The 19,832-nt window shown below is 43.7% G+C and overlaps 1 protein-coding gene across 1 annotated transcript in view; it reads right to left on the reverse strand.

The window, feature by feature from the left end:
* LOC128589139 (transmembrane channel-like protein 3) overlaps positions 1 to 18,998 on the reverse strand; it is a 49,636-nt gene extending 30,638 nt beyond the window's left edge. Inside the window, 5 exon segments of the mRNA XM_053596061.1 lie at positions 310 to 416; positions 3,924 to 4,005; positions 11,969 to 12,044; positions 16,039 to 16,185; positions 18,910 to 18,998. Coding sequence (XP_053452036.1) covers positions 310 to 416; positions 3,924 to 4,005; positions 11,969 to 12,044; positions 16,039 to 16,185; positions 18,910 to 18,998 — 501 coding nt within the window.
* Between the last annotated feature and the right edge of the window lie 834 nt (positions 18,999 to 19,832).

The raw sequence follows: 19,832 nt of genomic DNA on the forward strand, positions 1-19,832 counted from the left end.
GATATAAAATTCAAATTTCAATATCCACAAATAAAATTTTATTGAAACACAGCCACCCTCTCCGGTTGGTGTATTGTCTGTGGCTGCTTCTGCAGGATGTGGCAGCTTTGAGTAGTTGTGACAGAGACCAAATGGGCAACAAGGCCTGAAATATTTACTCCATGGGTCTTTACAGATAAAGCGTGTGAACTCTGTTTCAACACACACAAGGCCCTTCCTACCAGGTAATGAGGGAGGTCGTTTTATGTTGAGGCTTTACCTTCTCTTCTTAACACATGGGGCTTTTTTCTCTCCTGAAACAGTTCTTACCTCTGGAATCACAATGAAAGCACCTGTCATGACAGTGAGCACAATATTGATCCCAAACAACCATCTCAAGAATATGAAATAGGAGGCCACACCAGATCCAAAATGACCTGAAGAAAGACAAGACCATGAGATCAGGTCATGCAAAGTGCTCAGAGGGTGAAAAGCCCCCACTAAGAGCGCCATTGTGTGTAACATCAGCAGGACACAGCGTGAGAACGCCGTCGTGGTACCAGTCAGGGCGCTCCTCCCCAGTGACAGCTTCCATGGCTCAAGATGCCCATGAACATCCACTAGGTCTATATGCAGGAAAATCCTCAGTCTGCCTAAAATACCATTTGGTAATCATCTCTCTGATGACATCCTCATCTAAAAGGGCCTTACCTGCCTATCAACCTGGGAATGGATTAACAAACTGTGGTATATGTATAAAAGATGGACACTTTACATCTTTTGTATTAACTTGGATAGAGTTGGAGAACATTTTCTTTTGAAAAGTACACAAGAATGGAAAAGCAAGTATCCAGTGTACTCAGTACTAATATGAAGCCAATAGATGAACTAGTACACACGTACACAAGAGAAAAACTCAATTTAATTTAAGTTGGGGGGAGGGTGGGGGAGGGAGGGGATTGGTGTGCTCTGACAATGGGCACAATGTAAGGAATAGGGCACACTTCCTGGGTGTGGGGCACGGCTACAACATGGACCTTACCTAACAAACACAAACATTGTAACCTCACACACAATCATCTGTACTCTCAGATTAACCTGAAATAAAAATAAAAAACAAAAATATGGTATAGTCAAAACATAGACTGACAAATTCATAATATTTCATGTATGTTAAGAAGTGTCAGCATCTTTTGAGAATTTGATATATTCGTTTTCTGTTTTGTATTATTTTTGAGAATTCTAAGGATTTTTCTCAATGTCCTTTTGCCCAATTTCAAGTTGAACAATTTGCTAGATGTTAACAACAAGGGAAACTGGCTCTCTCAACAGGGGAAACAGGGGAGCACTCTCTGTGACTTTTCTATACACCTGAGCTCATTCCAAAGTAAAAGCATAGTAAAAAATTGCGATTGAGAAAATCTGGGAGCACAGAAGTTAGATGAGAATGAAGTTGGTAATTTCACCACCTTCTGGAGTAGGTGGATTTGTGTGATACTCAAAAATCTCTTGAATTCTTATTTCAGGTCTAGTTTACATTTGTCGTAAGTAGAAAGACATAAAACATCACAAGAATAACAACAACAACAAAAAATAACCTATTCTAAGACCCCTAAATTGAAATCACTACTAGAGTTATTTTAAACTTTTAGTGTAACACTCCATTATTATTATATACTTATAACATTTTGTATAAAGTTGGCATCGCTCTACAGCATGCATTTTCCATTATCAATATATTGCAAATATTTTCTTGTGCCAAAAGTATTGTTTTACAAGATGAATTTAATTGTTTTGTCAATGTGAATTTTCCATCATTTATTTAACCCATCCCTAAATGTCACTTGACATTTAGGAAGTTTTCAGCCCTTCAGCAGGGCAAGTAGTTCTGTAATAAATAAATCTTGCCTAAGGTCAGATTTCCTAGAAGCAGGGCTTGAGAAAGGGATTTACTTAGCTGCGCAAGATTGATGGAGGAGGTGCTCTCAGGAGGGTGGGTGGGAGCAGTGGGGAGAATCAGTGGAAAGAGCCAAGCAAGGATATCATCTCTGCTGGAGCCTGGCTCAGTCTGGCCCCAAGAGGAGCTATGGAACTTGAACTGCCCCACGGGGTCAGCCCCACGTGGAGCCAGGGATCAGACTTGAATGCCCCCCTGTAGATAAGTCTTTGGGTCTAGGCTGCAGGTGGGCTGTGGGGATGGGGTGACATGTGCCTCACATCTGGTCAGCCAAGGGCAATTCCCTAGAGAAGGGAGCAACTGGCATGTGGAGCAGTCTGCACCCGGAGCAGATGGGGAAAGGGGCCAGCTGGGGAAAGAGGACTGGAGTGGGGAGCCAGCAGCATCCATCAAGACTTGGTCATGAAGCGTGCTGTAGTTTCCTGATTATTTTCCTTGGTTCTTAGGAAATAGAAGCATTTTATCAAAGGACATAAACATTTTGCAGACTTTTGTTACATATTATAAATTTCCTCTGGAGATACTGTCCCAATTGAGATTCCCACGAGCTGTGTATGAAAGTGCTTAATTCAATTTAAATATTGAAAATGTTTTTCCCAATTGGTCATCTAAATTATAGCTTTATTTTTTGTTTTGTTTTGGCTTTATTTGAGACAGAGTCTTACTCTGTCACCCTCGGTAGAGTGCGGTTGTGTCACAGCTAACAGCAACCTCAGACTCTTGGGCTCAAGTGACTCTTGCCTCAGCTTCCTTAGTAGCTGGGACTATAGGCACCCAACCCACCTGCCTAGTTTTTCTATTTTAAGTGGAGATGGGGTCTCGCTCTTGCTCAGGTTGGTCTCAAGACCTGAAGCTCAAATGATCCACCTGCCTTGACCTCCCAGAGTGCTGGGCCTACAGGCATGAGCCACTGTGCCCAGGGCCAATTTTATTTTTCATATACATAAATTTTTTATGTAGGTAACTAGTATAATAATACTGTCTGCAATGATTCCTTTTTTCACTTTTATGATTTGATAGGTCTCCATTCTCTGATAACATCATCTCTATTTTCTTAAATTCTTTCATGGTTTTCTATCATGTATTTAAACGCTTCCTATTGAATATTTAAATATTTAATGGAATTTTAAAGTGAGGGAATTAAACTTTCTCTCAAAACAGTTAGATCAACTGTTTCAGCAGTTTTTGTGGAGTAATTTGGTTTGGCTCTAATAATCATCACACATGGTGTGCCTTCTTCTGTGTTCCTGAACTCTTTGCTTAGTTTTTTGATTTGTCCATCACTTGCTGCACTATGTCATACTCTTTCAATTCTTGTAGCTTTTAGAATATATTTTAATGTTTTGGTTATGCAACCTCATTTGAATTTTCCTTTAAAAAGTTTTTTCATTAGATTCTTAGATGTTTCTTTTCTATGTAAGTTTTATGATCATTTTGTTGAATACTAAAAACAGTACATTTGGATTTTTATTGAAATTGTATTACACTTGAAGATGACTTTGGGAAAATCAACATCTTTGAAATATTAAATTTCCCTATTTCTCTTTACAAGATTTTCTATCCTCTGGTTCAATCTTTTGGTTTTCTTTATTTTGGATTTATTGTTTTCTTTTATTTTTGGCATTTTGTGTGTGTGTTTGTAAGTGGGATTGTGGGTGTGATTTATTTATTTTTTAGCACCTATTTTCTAAATGGTCACAGTCATATCTATGAAAATGCAGATTTTTGTATTTGCACTTTGCAGTTGCCTGTGCTACCCTCTCATTCATCCTTGTAGGTTTTCACTTGATCTTCTGGGGGTTCAGGTTGTGTCTGACTAAAGGAATGAACTGGGGGAGAACAGTTACATGCCTGGGACTGTTCCCACCCTGGGAGGTGGTGGGGACAGACATTGTGTCTTCTCTCCCATCATCCCAGGTGGAGCCTGGTGACCCAGCTGTGGGTCGGCCATGATCACGGCATTCCCCCCGTAGGTGCAAACACTTACTCTCAATTTTCTTTATTCTCATTTCCCAGGGAATGAAGATGACCATGAAGTTACAGGCAACACGAGCAAATTTCCGCCAGAGCTGGGAAAGAGAGGCAGGATTAGAGCCTTTCATGTTCATGAAGAGGGCAAGGCTGTGTGGCTGTAGGGCTCTACTTGGAGAGTGGACCCATAAACATATCCCCTGCTACCTTTGTTTGTGGCTTCATAGGCTGGTAAGCAACTCTAGGACAAAAGTAGCCCCCTTGCCTCTCTGGGCTCCTGACCTGGTGAGCAGATACCTGCTCTGGGCTCTGCGCCTTGGAGTCTGCTGTATTGAGCTTCATCCTCTCTAGGGTCACATCCTGACTTGCTCAAACTGTTCGTGATGCAAAGACTAAGAACAGTGGGAATTACTCAAGGAATGATGTCTAAATACTTGAATCCACCATAGACTTGAGATAGCTCTGAGGGTGGGGCCTGAGAATCCACTAGCTAACAAACTTCTCTATTCTTGCTAAAGGACCAAGAATCTATAGCCCACCCTAAAAATGAGGCCTGCTCCACTCACTGTTGTATGCCTTGCATCTTGTTGCGGAGATAATTTCCTAGCCTGTTATGGTTTGGAAATTTGTATTATTGATTTAAGACGCAATTGCTAAGAGTAAGATTTTTTTTTCCTCAAAGGAGAATAAAGAAAAATGTGCCCTGATACCAGCTCTGCTCTCCAACAAAGTGGGCAGGTTGTACATTTTAACCCACAAACGATCTGGGCTTGTGCTGGAAGTAAATGACATCACTGCAGAAAGAGGGATTACAAATGCAATTACAACATTCTGAACTGCAAGACAGCACAGGGTCCTGACGCAGACACACATGGAATGTCATTCTGGATGTGTCTGCTAAGGCCAGAACGGCTGCTTGCAAATGAAACTCTGAACGTTATCAGAAGTTGGACTTGTTCATATTTTGTTCATGATTTGAAAGCCAACTCCCATGAACACAGATTCTCTGTAGTGAGAAATAAATTCTGTGAGCTCCCCATGTGATACTTTCTGCTTTCTCTTATAATGTTTACCATAGCCTACCTTGCATTATCTTGATTTGTTCACCTGGCTTATGTCCTAGAGCAGGGTAGGGAACCTGTGGCTTTCTAGTCCCTAAATGCTGCCTTTTGACTGAATCCAAATTTTAATAACAAATTGTTTCATTTTTATTAATACATTTTTGTTCGCCTTTTGCACTTTTATTTAATTTTTAAAATGAAGGTATTTCAAATACCAAAGAGTAAAATAAGTTTCAATGAAATAATCCTCTCAGAGTGACTGGCATAATTACAACACCAGTAAACCATAAGGACTAAATTTATGGGCTGCTATACTCCTGACTGATTTCTGACTTCCCCCACCTGACTGGTGCCACTACCACACAAGGCTGGTTGGTGAGAGTTTATGGGGGTCAAGTACACCAGTCTGTGATCAGATTTTGACAACAGGGCACTGTGTTTCAGTTTGAAGTGGAATTTTTTTAATAGTTTCGCAGCTTGACAATATTTTTTAAATTCTGTCTGCTTTACAGCCCATGATGTCAAAGAAGACCGAGAGAACGCTGAAGGAAGAAAACAGATTTTTAATGAGGATGGATTAGGAAATGTGGTGTTATCTTGTTTCTGCTAAAAATAAGATGATTTGCTTGCTTTGTGATACTGCAACATCAACATTAAAGACAAACAATGCTCATCAGCATTAGAACACTCATAAGGACCACCAGTATTTTAAATTAGGTGGAGAGGAGTGGAAGGTTGTATTGCAGAAATTAAAAGACAAAGACAATTCTTTCTAGTAGCAATAGGACTTGAAAGCAATAATGCTACAGAAACAACTTAGAGTTTATGTACCAGGGAAGAAAGGAAGCCTTTCAGTGATGTAGAAATTGAGAAAGAAAGCATTGTCAGAGTGGTAGCATGCTTAGATACCATAACATTTCAAAGTACAAACAGCTGCCTCTTTCAAAAAGAACCATAACTGATCAGGAACATGAATTAGATTTCAACTTAAAAGAACAACTTCATGCAGGACTTCAAAAGGAAAATATGTATTATGTGGTCCCTTTGGATGAATGCACTGATACTTCTGACTTGATGCAGGCTTTTTTGTTGTTTGCTTTTGTTTTGTTTTGTTTAGTTTTTACTTTCTTTTTTATTCCATGAACGTGTTCATATCTGTGCAGGCTTTAGACTTCATTCAGGTCTTAACAGAAAATTTTCTTTGCTGTGAAGAGTTACTTTTTTGTGCACTGTTGTTAACAGAACACAGTTAATAGATATCTTCAACAACTTTTAGGATGAATGTTGTGAAGTTGGACTGAATTTGGTAAATGCAGTATGTACAGACAAGGGATGGAAAAACATGAAGGGTTTGTTGCATACGTTAGAAAAAGTATTAACAGCTCCAGATGGACTCATTTCTTCGCATTGTACCTCGCATTAGCAAAATCTCTGTGCTAAAGCAGCTATTTTAAGTGCTTTCCGACAAGTTGTGAGTATTGTTAACTATATTCATGCAAATGCAACATGGCATGGCCAGTTTTGTAACGTGCTAAACCCGTAAGTATTCCGTGTGGATTTGCCTCATCATTTTTAAAGGGCGCTGGCTACTGCAGGGACAGGTGTTAGCCAAAATTTTATCTCTGCAAGAACCGATAGTTATATGTGCAATACCACGTCAAATGACTTGAGTATGACACGTACCAAAAAATCCAAGCATTTCAAAAAGTTTGACCTTTTTTCAAAACACTTCTTCAAAAGGAAATTTCAGATGAATATTTTCATCTGAAGTTTAGCAAAGGTCATTGATGAGCAGGGCAATATATGTGAATCATTGGAAGAATACACAGCTGTTACAGACCTATCAATTGGAGAATACAATAAAAGATTCACTGACTTTGAGAACCAGGCCATCCCTCAAATTAGCATTTCAGCCTCACCTGGTCCATATCACTAACCAAGGCACTTGAAGAACCATAGATGGAACTGACTGAGCTCTCAGTAGATGACATTTTAAAGTTATTGTTTGATGCTGAGAAAGATCCAACTGAAATACAGAAAATTGCAGTACCCACAGTACCCACTCCTTCGGTAACATGCTCTAAAAATGCTCTCTTGCATTTGAACCACTTATTGCTGCAAATCTACATTCTCCTACCTAATCCGTATAAAGACACCCTTAAGGTCACAAAGGACGGACACCCCTCCAGAGAATCAACTGAAACTGCAGACCTCCACACTGCAACCAGATACTCAAATGCTTTCTAACGGAAAGCAGACACCTCAAGGTCATTAAAATGTTACTTCCCCCTCCCCGCTTTTTTTCTTTTTTGAGACAGAATCTCATTCTGTTTCCCAGGCTAAAGTGCCAACGTATCATCATAGCTCATAGCAACTTCAAACTCCTGAGTTAACTGATCTTTCTCCTACAGCCTCTCAAGTAGAAAGGTTACTTAACTTTAAAATGAACAAATAGTTTTTATTTTTAGAAATTATCAGTACATAGCATTTATATGTGTATAAAACAATGCATATTTTTAACTATTAATTGAAATTTCTTGAATGTGGCCTTATTTGATTACAGCTAAATTAATGCAGCCTTCCAATGTGCAAATCCCCACCCCACCCCCGCCACCAATCCTAGGGCATAGAAGGAAAGACCACCCTTTCTGATCATTTATCCCCAGTAGAGTCTGGAGGGAGAGGTGCTCCAACATCCTCTGGCAAGCGCTGGTGTTGGAAAGCATTTGAGTCTGTGGCCCATTTTAAAGTCCTGACATCTAAGATATACTGGGCAGATGGCCAGAACCCAGAGTCCTAGCTCTGGTTCCACTCCTTCCTTACTATGCCCAGGGAAAGTTATTATCTTTCCTTGAGATTCTGTTTTGCATCTGTACAAGGAGAAGTAAGATTCAATTAGTGTTATTCAGTGTGCTCTTTTTGTTTAAAATTGTATGAGAATTTCAATACACAAAGTAGGTAAAACAGTGTAGCTTTTACAAGTGGGAGAAGCAAAGTCTCCTCTCCTAGTCTTTGGCGCTTGAGAAGCCAGGACCGCCAAACTTCGATAACACTAGTTGAATGGCCCCTGGATTCATTCTGGTGGTGAGAGAGTCTACGATAGCTTTGCCTAACAGAGCTTCTTAGAGGCAAATGTGATTGAAAAGGTGATTTGTTGATGACCGAGGTTTAGTAAGGCATGGGAAAAAATGCCATGCTTCTTTGATGATTTGCACCAAATCTTTGTGTCAAAGCCTTAATAGTTAGAATAATTCATGATTTTAAGAGCAAAGCAGGCTTGGTGCCAGTAGCTCAGTTGTTATATGGCCGTTAGCCATATACACTGAGGTAGGTGTGATCAAACTCTGCCTGGGCCTGCTAAACGACAATGACAACTGCAACAGAAAATAGCTGGGTTTTGTAACAGGCAACTATAGTTCCAGCTAGTAGGGAGGCTGTGGCAAGAGAATCTCTTAAGCCCAAGAGTTGGAGGTTGCTCTCAGCTGTGATGCCAAAGCACTCTACTGAGGGCAGCATAGGGAGACTCTGTCTCAAAAAAAAAAAAAAAAAAAAAAAAGCAAAGCAAAATCAAACTTGAAAGAAATAGGTCCTATTTGTGGGGTTGGATAATTGAATTTTAGTAACTAAGAACAAACTCATGTTTTAGAAAGACATATACATTCATCTGGAATAAATGTATTCTAAAAACATGAATGAAAGTGTAGGAAGAGTCTATTTACTTGTAGCATATACTGGGCACCTAGACTGTGTCTTCCCGTGGATGCAGACAGTGACCAAGATGCCAGCTGGTACGAAGTCTGCATTCAGCTAGAGGGAAGGCAGCCTCAAAAAGTCAGAACCACAGTGGAACACAGTCCATCAGGCCTGTGGGACACATTTCTTTTATTAATTAATTCATTAATTATTTTTAGACAGTCTCATTCTGTCGCCCTGGGTAGACTGCTGTGGTGTCATAGTTCACAGCAACCTCAAAGTCCTAGCTTCAAGTGATTCTCTCTCTCTTTTTTTTTTTTTTGAGACAGAATCTCACTATGTTGCCCTTGGTAGACTGCTATTGGTGTCACAGCTCACAGCAACCTCAAACTCTTGGGCTTTAGTGATTCTTTTGCCTCAGCCTCCCAAGTAGCTGGGACTACAGGTGCCCGCCATAACACCTGGCTATTTTTATTTTTATTTTTTGTAGTTGTCATTGTTATTTAACAGGCTCTGGCCAGATTCCAACCTATCAGTCCCTGTGCATGTGGCTGGTGCCCTAATCACTGAGCTACAGGTGCCGAGCGTCAAGTGATCCTCTTGCCTCAGACTTCTGAGTTGTTAGGACTACGGACACCTGCCACAATGCCTGGCTAGTTTTAGAGATGGGATCTTACTCTTGCTCAGTCTGGTCTTGAACTCCTAAGCTCACGCAATCCTCTCACCTCGGTCTCCCAGGAGGTTGGGATTACAGGCATGAGGCACTGTGCCAGGCTATTCATCTATTATTTATTTATTTATTTATTAGATCCAGGGTCTCGATGTGTTGCCCTAGGCTGGAGTGATCCTCTAGCCTGAACCCCCAAGTGTGTGCCACCACACCCAGCTAACTTTATTTTTGTAGACTGGGTTTCCTCATTTTTTCCAGGCAGTTCTCAAACTCCTGGCCTCAAGCAATCTTCCCACCTCAGCCTCCCACAACTCTGGGATTATAAGTGTGAACCACAGGGTCTGGCTGAGAAGCCTCTTTTAAATAAGGAGGTATGGGGGTGGGGAGTCATACTTGAGGTAAAACTTGAATGAAAAAAAATAGTACTTAAATAAATGAACTGGAAGAGTAGCTTTCTAGAGCGGAGAACAGCCAGCAACAGATGGCTGGCAAGAGCTGGGCATTTTACAAGAGGTGGTGGAGGAGAGAGGCATGAGAGAAAAAGCTGAATTGCTTTTGTCATTTGAAAAACTATACTTGGTGCCATGGCTCACACCTGTAATCCTAGAAGTCCGAGGTGGGAGGATCACTTGAACCCAGGAGTTTGAAGTGGCTGTGAGCTAGGCTGAAACCATGGCACTTTAGCCCTGGGCAACGGCGCAAGACTTGATCTCAAAAAAATAAAATAAAATAAAATACTCTGTGGGAGGCTGAGGTAGGAGGATTGCTTGAGCCCAGGAGTTGGAGACCAGCCTGGGTAAGAGATCGAAGGTATAAAAAAGTACATATGTCAGTTTTTGTCTGTTAAAATATCAAACTTAAAATATAGACATAAGTTAAAATTGGTGCAAATATTACAAGACCAATAATTCCCAATACCTTTTCATTGTTACATATATTCCAGGTCATCTGAGCTCAAGTGAAGGACCTTGAATTATTTCACAGATGTTTTCCTATAGCTTTTTACAGAACTAATTTAGAGAAAGCAAGAAGAGGGCTGGGCCCCACATATGCTTATAAAAAGATAATTTATTCCACAAGCTCTATCATAGTATGACAGGCATCAGGATTCACAGGTGGGTTGGGTCAAAAAAATAAATTAGAATTTTCAGAAAGGTTTTGTGAAGAGTAAGAAGGAAGAATGCCAAGGCAGACCTTAGGAATTCTTTGATATTTTATAATTTTTTAGACATGTCAAATTTATGACCAGCTTTAATTTAAACTTTATTAAGAATATTTTTGTTTTAAAGCTGGGTGTGGTGGTTCACACCTAAAGTCCCAGCTACTTGAGAGGCTGAGGTGGGAGGATTGCTTGAACCCAGGAGTAGGAAACCAGCCCTGGCAATAGAGTAATGATATATAAAAAGTACATCTGTCAGTTTTTGTCTATTAAAATACCATAACAAACTTAAAAATAGATATTGTTCAAAGTTGGTGCAGATATTATGAGACCAGAACATTCTCCACTGTGGTAGGTGAACAGGATAACCACTGTACTGTAGATACTTGCTTTCATTGGGGCTGGAAATATAAATTATCAAAGCTTTTGAAGAATAATCTTTAAATATTTATCAAGAGCTAGAAAAAGTGGATCATCGTCAGTTCTACCATTGACCCTAAGAAAGGAACTCAAGAAGATAGAAAAATCTCAATCTGCAAAGATGTTCTTTGTGAGATTATTATTAATAACAAAAAAAAGGAGCAACTTAAATATCCATGAGCAGGCTAATTAAATTAATATACATTTATCTGATGGAATATTACACAATCATTAAAAACAGTAGGTATAAAAAACTATGTAGCAACATGGACAAATCCTTATATTGTGGTATTAAGTAGAACATAAAAAAATGTTTGCATACTACAATTTCTATGCTGTGGAAATCATATATTTATACAATGATTGACCTGAAATCTTTCAAAAGATAGAAGATATTGGGGAGTAGGAAACTTTAAAGAAGAAGTAATTTTCTTCTTTGTTTCCTAACCACTTATGAGAGGCCTTTATACACAGATAATTTCAATGAAGGCCAAAGTTTAATGCTAAGTAACTCAACGGGAACAACAGAAAACAAGAACCTTAGCACTGATTGTAAAATGAGCCCTGGAATATGCCTGCAACTTTTCATTATAAGTGACATAACTGTGTGCGGGGACCCAGGGATACAGTGACTAAAAACTAAACTTGTGAGTGGGATTAAGTCAGGAATGAGGCTGGATTATTCCCGCGAGGGAAGACATCCCTTTCCTGATGAATTAGGCTTACTTCAGGTCACATAATTGGTAAGTGATGGCATCTGAGAAAGCCATGTTTTGCGACATTCATACTTTCCAGCTTGTCATTCTGTTCTACAGTTGTCAATGCTGCCACTCACAACCTACACATGACGGCAAAGGCCATTTCTGCCTCCTGGGGCCGCAGGCGGGGCGGGGCGGGGCGGGACGGTGTCCGGGGTCGGGGCGTGGCGCGGCGGCGGGACTGGAGGGGTCGGTGGCAGTGGGAGGGGCGGTGGCAGTGGGCGCGGCGGGGGCGGCCGGAGGGGCGGGGCGGAGGCGGGACTGGGGGCGGGGCTGCGCGGCCGCACGTGTGCTCCTCACCTCTGCTCCTGCAGCCTGGTAGCCTCGGGTTCTGGTCAGCCGCCCTTCAAACTTCAGTACAACGTCTTTTGCTCGTCTGAGAAAAGAAAAAAATAATCGTGAACACAATTTTCACAAAATATGTAAAGATTCAACAGGAATAGGTCACTGAATGATTCAGGACAAGAAACTGGGAGAATGGAGTTAAGTACATGCTTCATTTTATAACTTTTGGAAAACAAAAAACTCTTAAAAAGTTTTTTCTTTAACACTTAAATTGATGAATCAATCCAAAATGATGGCTTCATACCGAAATTACAACTGAATTTCTTAACGCCCTTTCCTGATTCTGGTGGTTGGCTGGGAATAATTCTCTCTGGAAACCCTAGTGAGAGACACTTGCCTCTCAGCTTCTCTGCTTACCAATCTTACCCCTGAGGTCAAACCTTTAAAAGTGCAAATCAGGTCTAGCTTTAGAAAATCTGTTCTGGTCAATGTGAACAAGAAAGTCACTTCTATGCAGATGTGAACAGCCTGAGTCAGCCCCAACAAATGCCCTTAAAATAGCCTTGTGGAGTTGACCTGATAAGCCTGCCTAAATGTTCAATCCTAAAAAACGAACCGATGTCATTGGTATAGTCAGTTAAATCCACACCCAAATGAACAACAGGATTAGAAAATAAATGTTAATTCCACAGACAGACTGAAGTCCAAGACTCTTAGAGAGATGAATGTTACCTTCAAGGCCACCCAATCTCACAGCACTCTGCACACAGAGACCCTCACTGTGGAATGGTCAGCCACCCTCTGCTCCATTGCGCTCAGGATTGAAGAACTCAGTTCTTCTAGATCAGTTAGTTTGCTAATTCAACACGTTTACCTGTGTGGGTGTCCCCATATGTATGTCCCAGTCAACCTCCCAGGAACACTCCCTGGTTCTGAGTCCTTCCTTAGGAGATCCAAGGACCACACCAATTCCCTTGTCTGCAGACAGGGTGATTTCTTCAAAGCACAACCCAACCCCAGTGCTCGGTTTTGGACTTTTCTCCCTGTCGCTCCATTGCAATATTCCCCTATGCACAGCCCAGCCAGTACACTGGGTCCACTCGGATGAGAACCAGAGGTTCAGGCAAGGGTGAGGGCAGCAGCAGGGATGGGTGAACCCGCCCCCACCGCATGCTGTGACTGCCATGTTGGGGGCCACCTCTGTAGAGCTGCATGCTGCAAGTCCCTAAAAGGTAAAAAGCCCATCCAAATCAAGTAACAATGTATACACGTATTTATTTAATCTATGTATTTATTTATTGTTTCCTGAAGACATTTTCTGCACACCTACTTTGAGTGAAGCATAGAAAAATACAGAAGTGTGTAATAGAGTTGCTGCCTACAAGGCCCAGTGGAGATGAAAGCGCCCTAAACAGACAGTGATGGAGAGAGGAGGGGTGGCAACCACAGTGGGGAGTGATCAGGTGTTTTTCTATAGAAAACAGGAGTGTGCAGTGTCCTCCAAGGTGGGTGGCTTTTGCTGCAGACTCAGGGCCAGCTTGCCTGCCCCTATCTGTGCCAGGCACTGCTCCCTTGATTCCCAAGAAGTCAGGGTTCAGTGTTGCCTGTCACCACAGAGGTGACAGGATGAGCCTCACTGAGTCTAGTTAGTGCCGTGATGCTCTAGTACCCTGTTTCCCTGAAAATAAGACATCCTCTGAAAATAAGACCTACTTACAGGAAAGATAAGACGTCCCCTGAAAATAAGACCTAGGGCATCTTTGGGAGCACACCTTAAAATAAGACACTGTCTTATTTTCGGGGAAACAGGGTAGCTTCTCCAGGTGATGGTGAGAACACACATGTGACTGGGAGATGACGGGTGGAGGTGCCTGGAGGGAAGGCTGCTTTCTCAGAGCCCCTGACTGCTGGCCAGGTGTGTGGCCAGTGTTGGCCACTTTGGTGCTCTGGCTGAGTCTGGGGGTCAAGCAACGTGACAGATGGCCTGATCTGTTCTTTGGTTTCTGACAATTCTTGACAGAAAGGCTATCATTTGCTCTGTTTTTCTCACAAGGCAAAAGAGGTTTAACCTCTCCTTATTAGGATAATAGTTAATTTTATTTTTATTTTTTACAGACAGAGTCTCACTTTATCACCCTCAGTAGAGTGCCATGGTGTCACAGCTCATAGCAACCTCCAGCTCTTGGGCTTAGGCAATTCTCTTGCCTCAGCCTCCTGAGTAGCTGGGACTATAGGTGCCTGCCACAACGCCGGCTATTTTTTGTTGCACTTTGGCCAGGGCTGGGTTCGAACCCACCACCATAGGTGTTTGAAGCCAGCACCCTACTCACTGAGCCACAGGTGCCACCTTCAGATAATAGTTAATCATCATCATTTTGAATGATTTAAAAGTCCTGTTAGAACACGTGGGTTTTGTTTTTCAGATTAATTGTTCCAGTGATCACTTTGGTGGAATCCCTGTGTTTAATACACAGAAGTTGGACTTTCTGACTTGGAGTCAGAAATCCTAGGTTTAAAGCTTAATTCTAGCTCTCAGAAGATGTGTGCAACTTGGGTTGGTCTTTTAATATCTCTGAGTATCAGTCTTCTCATCTGAAAAATGGACATAATGCCATTTGTATTCAAAGAAATGGAAATGATGATAGCTGGGAATAGACAAGGAAGGCAGACACAGGAGGATAGCTGTCTGCTGCAGCTACTTGGGGGCAGGCTGCTCAGTCTGAGGGACAGTCCAATCCCTGGTAATCTAAGGCAGGAACAATTCCACGAGAAAGAAACCAAAGCCTAACAGGTGGCTGTGGAGATAAAGAGATATTTGCTTGGCATCTAGAGAAGGGCCAGAAAAAAACCCAGATGCAACAGTGGTTCTGCCCACACAGTGCTGCCCAGTGATCAGATGTAGGTGAACTTCACCAGGCGGCCATCCCATGGGGCAGAGCAGCTCAGTGGTACAGCCATGGCTACTCTGATAACTCCCTTTGCTGTGAGTCCTTTGACCTAATTATTCCCCACTCACTCTTAGTGAGGGACTGTTTGTTACACCAGATGTAATGCTAAGCACTCACATTTATTCTTCTAGCAAAGACTCATCCTGAATGTGTGTGCAAAGTGCCAGGGCCTCTCCCATAGTTGGGTTCAGCAGGTCTGAGGGCAACCAGAGATTTTGAGGATTTCTTTTTCTTTTTCTTTTCTTTCTTTCTTTTTTCTTTTCTTTTTTTTTTTTTTTGAGGCAAAGTCTCACTCTGTCGCCCTGGGTAGAGTGCCCGGGTGTCACAGCTCACAGCAACCTCAAACTTCTGGTTTTAAGCAATCCTCCTGCCTCAGCATCCCACATAGCTGGGACTAGAGGTGCCTGCCACAATTCCCAGCTAAGTTTTCTATTTTAGTAGAGACAGGGTCTGGCTCTTGCTCAGGTAGTCTCGATCTTCTAAGCTCAAGGGAGCCTCCCATCTTGGCCTAGATTTTGAGTTTTTTAACAGTTCAGCAGTTGACATTTTTGGAAACAATATTACAGGAAGTAAGGGCTATTTCTCACATCAGTTCAACTTTAAAGAGAAAGGAACTAGTATTTAGAAAAACTAAGAAAATCCCCTAGTATCACATGGCTGGAGACTAATAGAGGTGGTATTCAAATTCAGGCAACCTGTCTTCAAATCTATAGCACTTAGCTCTTATATAGACAGACTCTCCAATAAGACCTTAAGCATGGTAATAACCTGACTTGCCATAGAGATATTTTTCACCCGAGGGAGTTAATAGCCAAGCAGCTAAAATGAGCATCTTTTTAATTCTGATTTATTGCCTTGTTTCCAGTGAGTTTGGAGACAATGTTAAATCTAGTGTTTGGAAAGAAGGTAGACGATGAAACCTTCTCCACCAACACACACGCTCTCAACACACACACACACAGAGGCACTGGCTATCTGGACCAGCTAGACCCCCCAGACATCTCTGTCTTCTCTGTCATGCTGGGAGTGATTGATGCGTCATCCACATGGGTCTTGGTCCTTATTCCCACCGTCAGGGCAGGGTGGTTTCCAGGAAGCACACTCACGATCATCAAAATTGGCTGGGGAGGCCCTTACCTCAGTGCCCTCAACTTCTGCCCCATGGTCCAGGGTCTGCAGCGAATGTTTGCCACAAGATCTTTCTGGAATTGTATATTATGGAAGATTTGTTCTGGGTCATTGCTGTCCCCTGTTTCATCAGCATTAAAGCTGTCATCCAAGCTACTGAACAGATCAGGGTATTAAGGCGGAAATAGGATTAGTAGAATTGCTTCCAGAAAAGATCATCATCTCGTCCTGGGCAACTTCAGCAGCCCACTGCCCCAGGGTCATCTGCATAAGGAGTGTGTGTGTGTGTGGGGGGGGGTGTCCTGCAGAGGTAGAAAAGAGCTTGGCATGTGAGCAGCCCACTGCCCCAGGGTCCTCTGTATGAAGAGTATGAGTGTGTGTGGGGGGGTTCTGCAGAGGTACAAAAGGGCTTGCTGTGTCAGCAGTCCACTGCCCCAGGGTCATCTTTATGAAGAGTATGTGTGTGTGTGTGTGTGGGGGGGGGATCTGCAGAGGTAGAAAAGGGCTTGGCATACCAGCAGCCCACTGCCACAGGGTCATCTGTGTGAAGTGTGTGTGTGTGTGTGGGGGGGGGTCTTCAGAGGTGGAGAGAGGGCTTTGCAGTGTCAGCAGCCCACTGCCCCAGGGTCCTCTGTATGATGAGTGTGTATGTGTGTGTGTGGGGGGTCTGGTAGAGAGAGGGCTTGGCAGTGTCAGCAGCCCACTGCCCCAGGGTCCTCTGTAGGAAGTGTGTGTGTGTGTGTGGGGGGATCTGCAGAAGTAGAGAGGGATTGAAAGTGTCAGCAGCCCACTGTCCCAGGGTCCTCTATAGGAAGAGTGTGTGTATGTGTGGGGGGTCTGTAGAGGTGGAGAGAGGGCTTGGCAGTGTCAGCAGCCCACTGCCCCAGGGTCCTCTGTAGGAAGTGTGTGTGTGTGTGGGGGGGGATCTGCAGAAGTAGAGAGGGATTGAAATCTGCAGAAGTAGAGAGGGATTGAAAGTGTCAGCAGCCCACTGCCCCAGGGTCCTCTGTAGGAAGAGTGTGTGTGTGTGTGTGTGGGGGGGGATCTGCAGAAGTAGAGAGGGATTGAAAGTGTCAGCAGCCCACTGTCCCAGGGTCCTCTGTAGGAAGAGTGTGTGTATGTGGGGGGGGTCTGTAGAGGTGGAGGGAGGGCTTGGCAGTGTCAGCAGCCCACTGCCCCAGGGTCCTCTGTATGAAGTGTGTGTGTGTGTGTGTGGGGGGGGATCTGCAGAAGTAGAGAGGGATTGAAAGTGTCAGCAGCCCACTGTCCCAGGGTCCTCTATAGGAAGAGTGTGTGTATGTGTGGGGGGTCTGTAGAGGTGGAGAGAGGGCTTGGCAGTGTCAGCAGCCCACTGCCCCAGGGTCCTCTGTAGGAAGTGTGTGTGTGTGTGGGGGGGGATCTGCAGAAGTAGAGAGGGATTGAAAGTGTCAGCAGCCCACTGCCCCAGGGTCCTCTGTAGGAAGAGTGTGTGTGTGTGTGGGGGGGGGGGGATCTGCAGAAGTAGAGAGGGATTGAAAGTGTCAGCAGCCCACTGTCCCAGGGTCCTCTGTAGGAAGAGTGTGTGTATGTGTGGGGGGTCTGTAGAGGTGGAGGGAGGGCTTGGCAGTGTCAGCAGCCCACTGCCCCAGGGTCCTCTGTAGGAAGAGAGTGTGTGGGTGTGTGTGTGGGGTCTGCAGAGGTAGAGAGAGGGCTTGGCAGTGTCAGCAGCCCACTGCCTCAGGGTCATCTATATGAAGTGTGTGTGTGTGTGTGGGGGGGGTATCTGCAGAGGTAGAGAGGGATTGAAAGTGCCAGCAGCCCACTGCCCCAGGGTCCTCTGTAGGAAGAGTGTGTGTGTGTGTGTGTGTCGGGGGGTCTTCAGAGGTGGAGAGAGGGCTTGGCATGTCAGCAGCCCACTGCCCCAGGGTCCTCTGTATGAAGAGTGTGTGTGTGTGTGTGTGTGTGTGTGGCGGGGGGTGGGGGTGGTCTTCAGACGTGGAGAGAGGGCTTGGCAGTGTTCTGTTGCCTCCAGAGGGTCAGCAGAGGAGAATTATTTCTCAAGGTGAATGATAGTAGAAGACACAAAAGGGGACAAAAGGCGCTCACGTACTACTCAATTCCTGAGTAGCAGCTGCAGTCTTGGTAGGTGAAACAATTTTGTTTTTAGGATCATTGAAATAATCAGCTAATTTTAGAGGCTTCTCCCTCCCCAGCTGTGAAGGTAAAATAAAAACCAGGCAGAATTTTGTCAGCCAGAGACCCCTCCCGTCCCTCTACTTCAATTTATTTTGAGCCTCACATACGGAGGCAGAACCAGGTGGTAGTTTCTCTAAGTACGAAACTAACTAAGAAGGGTGCATGGGCAAATATTTCCTGGAAATCCTACATGTAGCAACATTTACTCCCGGTAACAATTAGCGTGCTAATCCTGATACAGCTTCTCAGGAGGGCATAAGAGAATTCATCTATGCTATTAGAAGTAAGAGAAAACATTTCTTTTGTTCTCTAATTCAGGTTGTTTTTGCCTACAAACTCTCATCTACTTCTAACTGGCCTGAAACCTTTTCCAACAAACACCTTATTTATTATGACAGACATGTTATCTGATCTCTCTTGAAACTGCTGCCTGAGTAACACAGAGAGAGCAGGTAAAACGTAAGGAGGCCAATTGGGAATGGGATTTTAGATTCTGCCCTCCTGGTCCAGATGCAGCAGGCAGAGTCGCTCCCTCTGCATACAAGGCTGAAGTTGTCACCCCAATTGTACAAGAGCCTGGAGAAATGAGGTCCTGAGGTCGTTCTGCAGAAGAACCAAGCAGGATAGGGACTTTGTCTCTGGCTCTGGAGAACCACCTGCCCCTGCCTCACACACCTGCCCAGTGGAGGGCTGAGACTGGCTCACCTGAGCAGCAGGGACTCCTGGTAGAGGTAGCACTGGCTGGCATGTCTCTGGTTGTTTCTATAGTGCTGGGATGCCTTTGAGGGCTTCATGGGAGCTGAGCTGCTGCCAGTGAACCAGAACTAGCCAACGAGCTGGGATGCCAACAGGCCAGGGCCTGTTTCAGAAGAGGCTTCTGAACAGGAGCTGCAGCGGGTCTGCCTTGCAGTTCTCAGGAGCAAGGCTGCCTGCTTGGAGCTGGTGCTGGGAGCAGGAAAGAGCACGCATATGCAGTGTTGAGGCGGCTGCGGCAGCACAGATTGGCTGGAGTCTGGACAGGAGGTGGGAGGCCTGGCCCGGTGAGCTTGGCATCACTTGGTGCTGCCCAGATAATCACATCTGTCAGCCCTGTGCCCACACAGGGCTCTGTGCTCTGTGCAAAGCACTTTGCATCTGTAGCTATGGTCTGTATTCACAGAACACTTAGTAAGTACAAAAGGCAGGTTTAGAGGAAAGGTTGTACTCATCTGCACCAGCAGAGTCCAGCAGAGGCACTATCATCATGTTTTACTTGTTTTTTTCCTCAACTTTTTTCTATTTTGAAAAAATTCAAGCCTACAGAAATGTTGCTGAAACAATACCCCAAATGTTTGTACACTGCTCACCTAGCCTCACCACAGTTGCTACGACTGCTTTATGTTTGTCTGTGAACTCTGCCTACACAATCTGCAAGTAGGTATAGACCCAGTGACCCAGGGCCCCGAATGCTTCAGCATGTCTAAATAATAACTAAATTAACCCTTTGCCAACATCAGCCATTTACTGTGTGTGGTCACATTAATTAGCATAATGACCCTATAGCACTGGGGCTAAAAGATATTAAGAGGCTTCCTAGCACTTTGTGGTAAGAAAGTAAGAATTTGGCTCGGCACCCATAGGTCACTGGT

The sequence above is a fragment of the Nycticebus coucang genome, chromosome 6 (assembly GCF_027406575.1).
Source record: "Nycticebus coucang isolate mNycCou1 chromosome 6, mNycCou1.pri, whole genome shotgun sequence".
In the NCBI taxonomy this organism is placed as follows: Eukaryota; Metazoa; Chordata; class Mammalia; order Primates; family Lorisidae; genus Nycticebus; species Nycticebus coucang.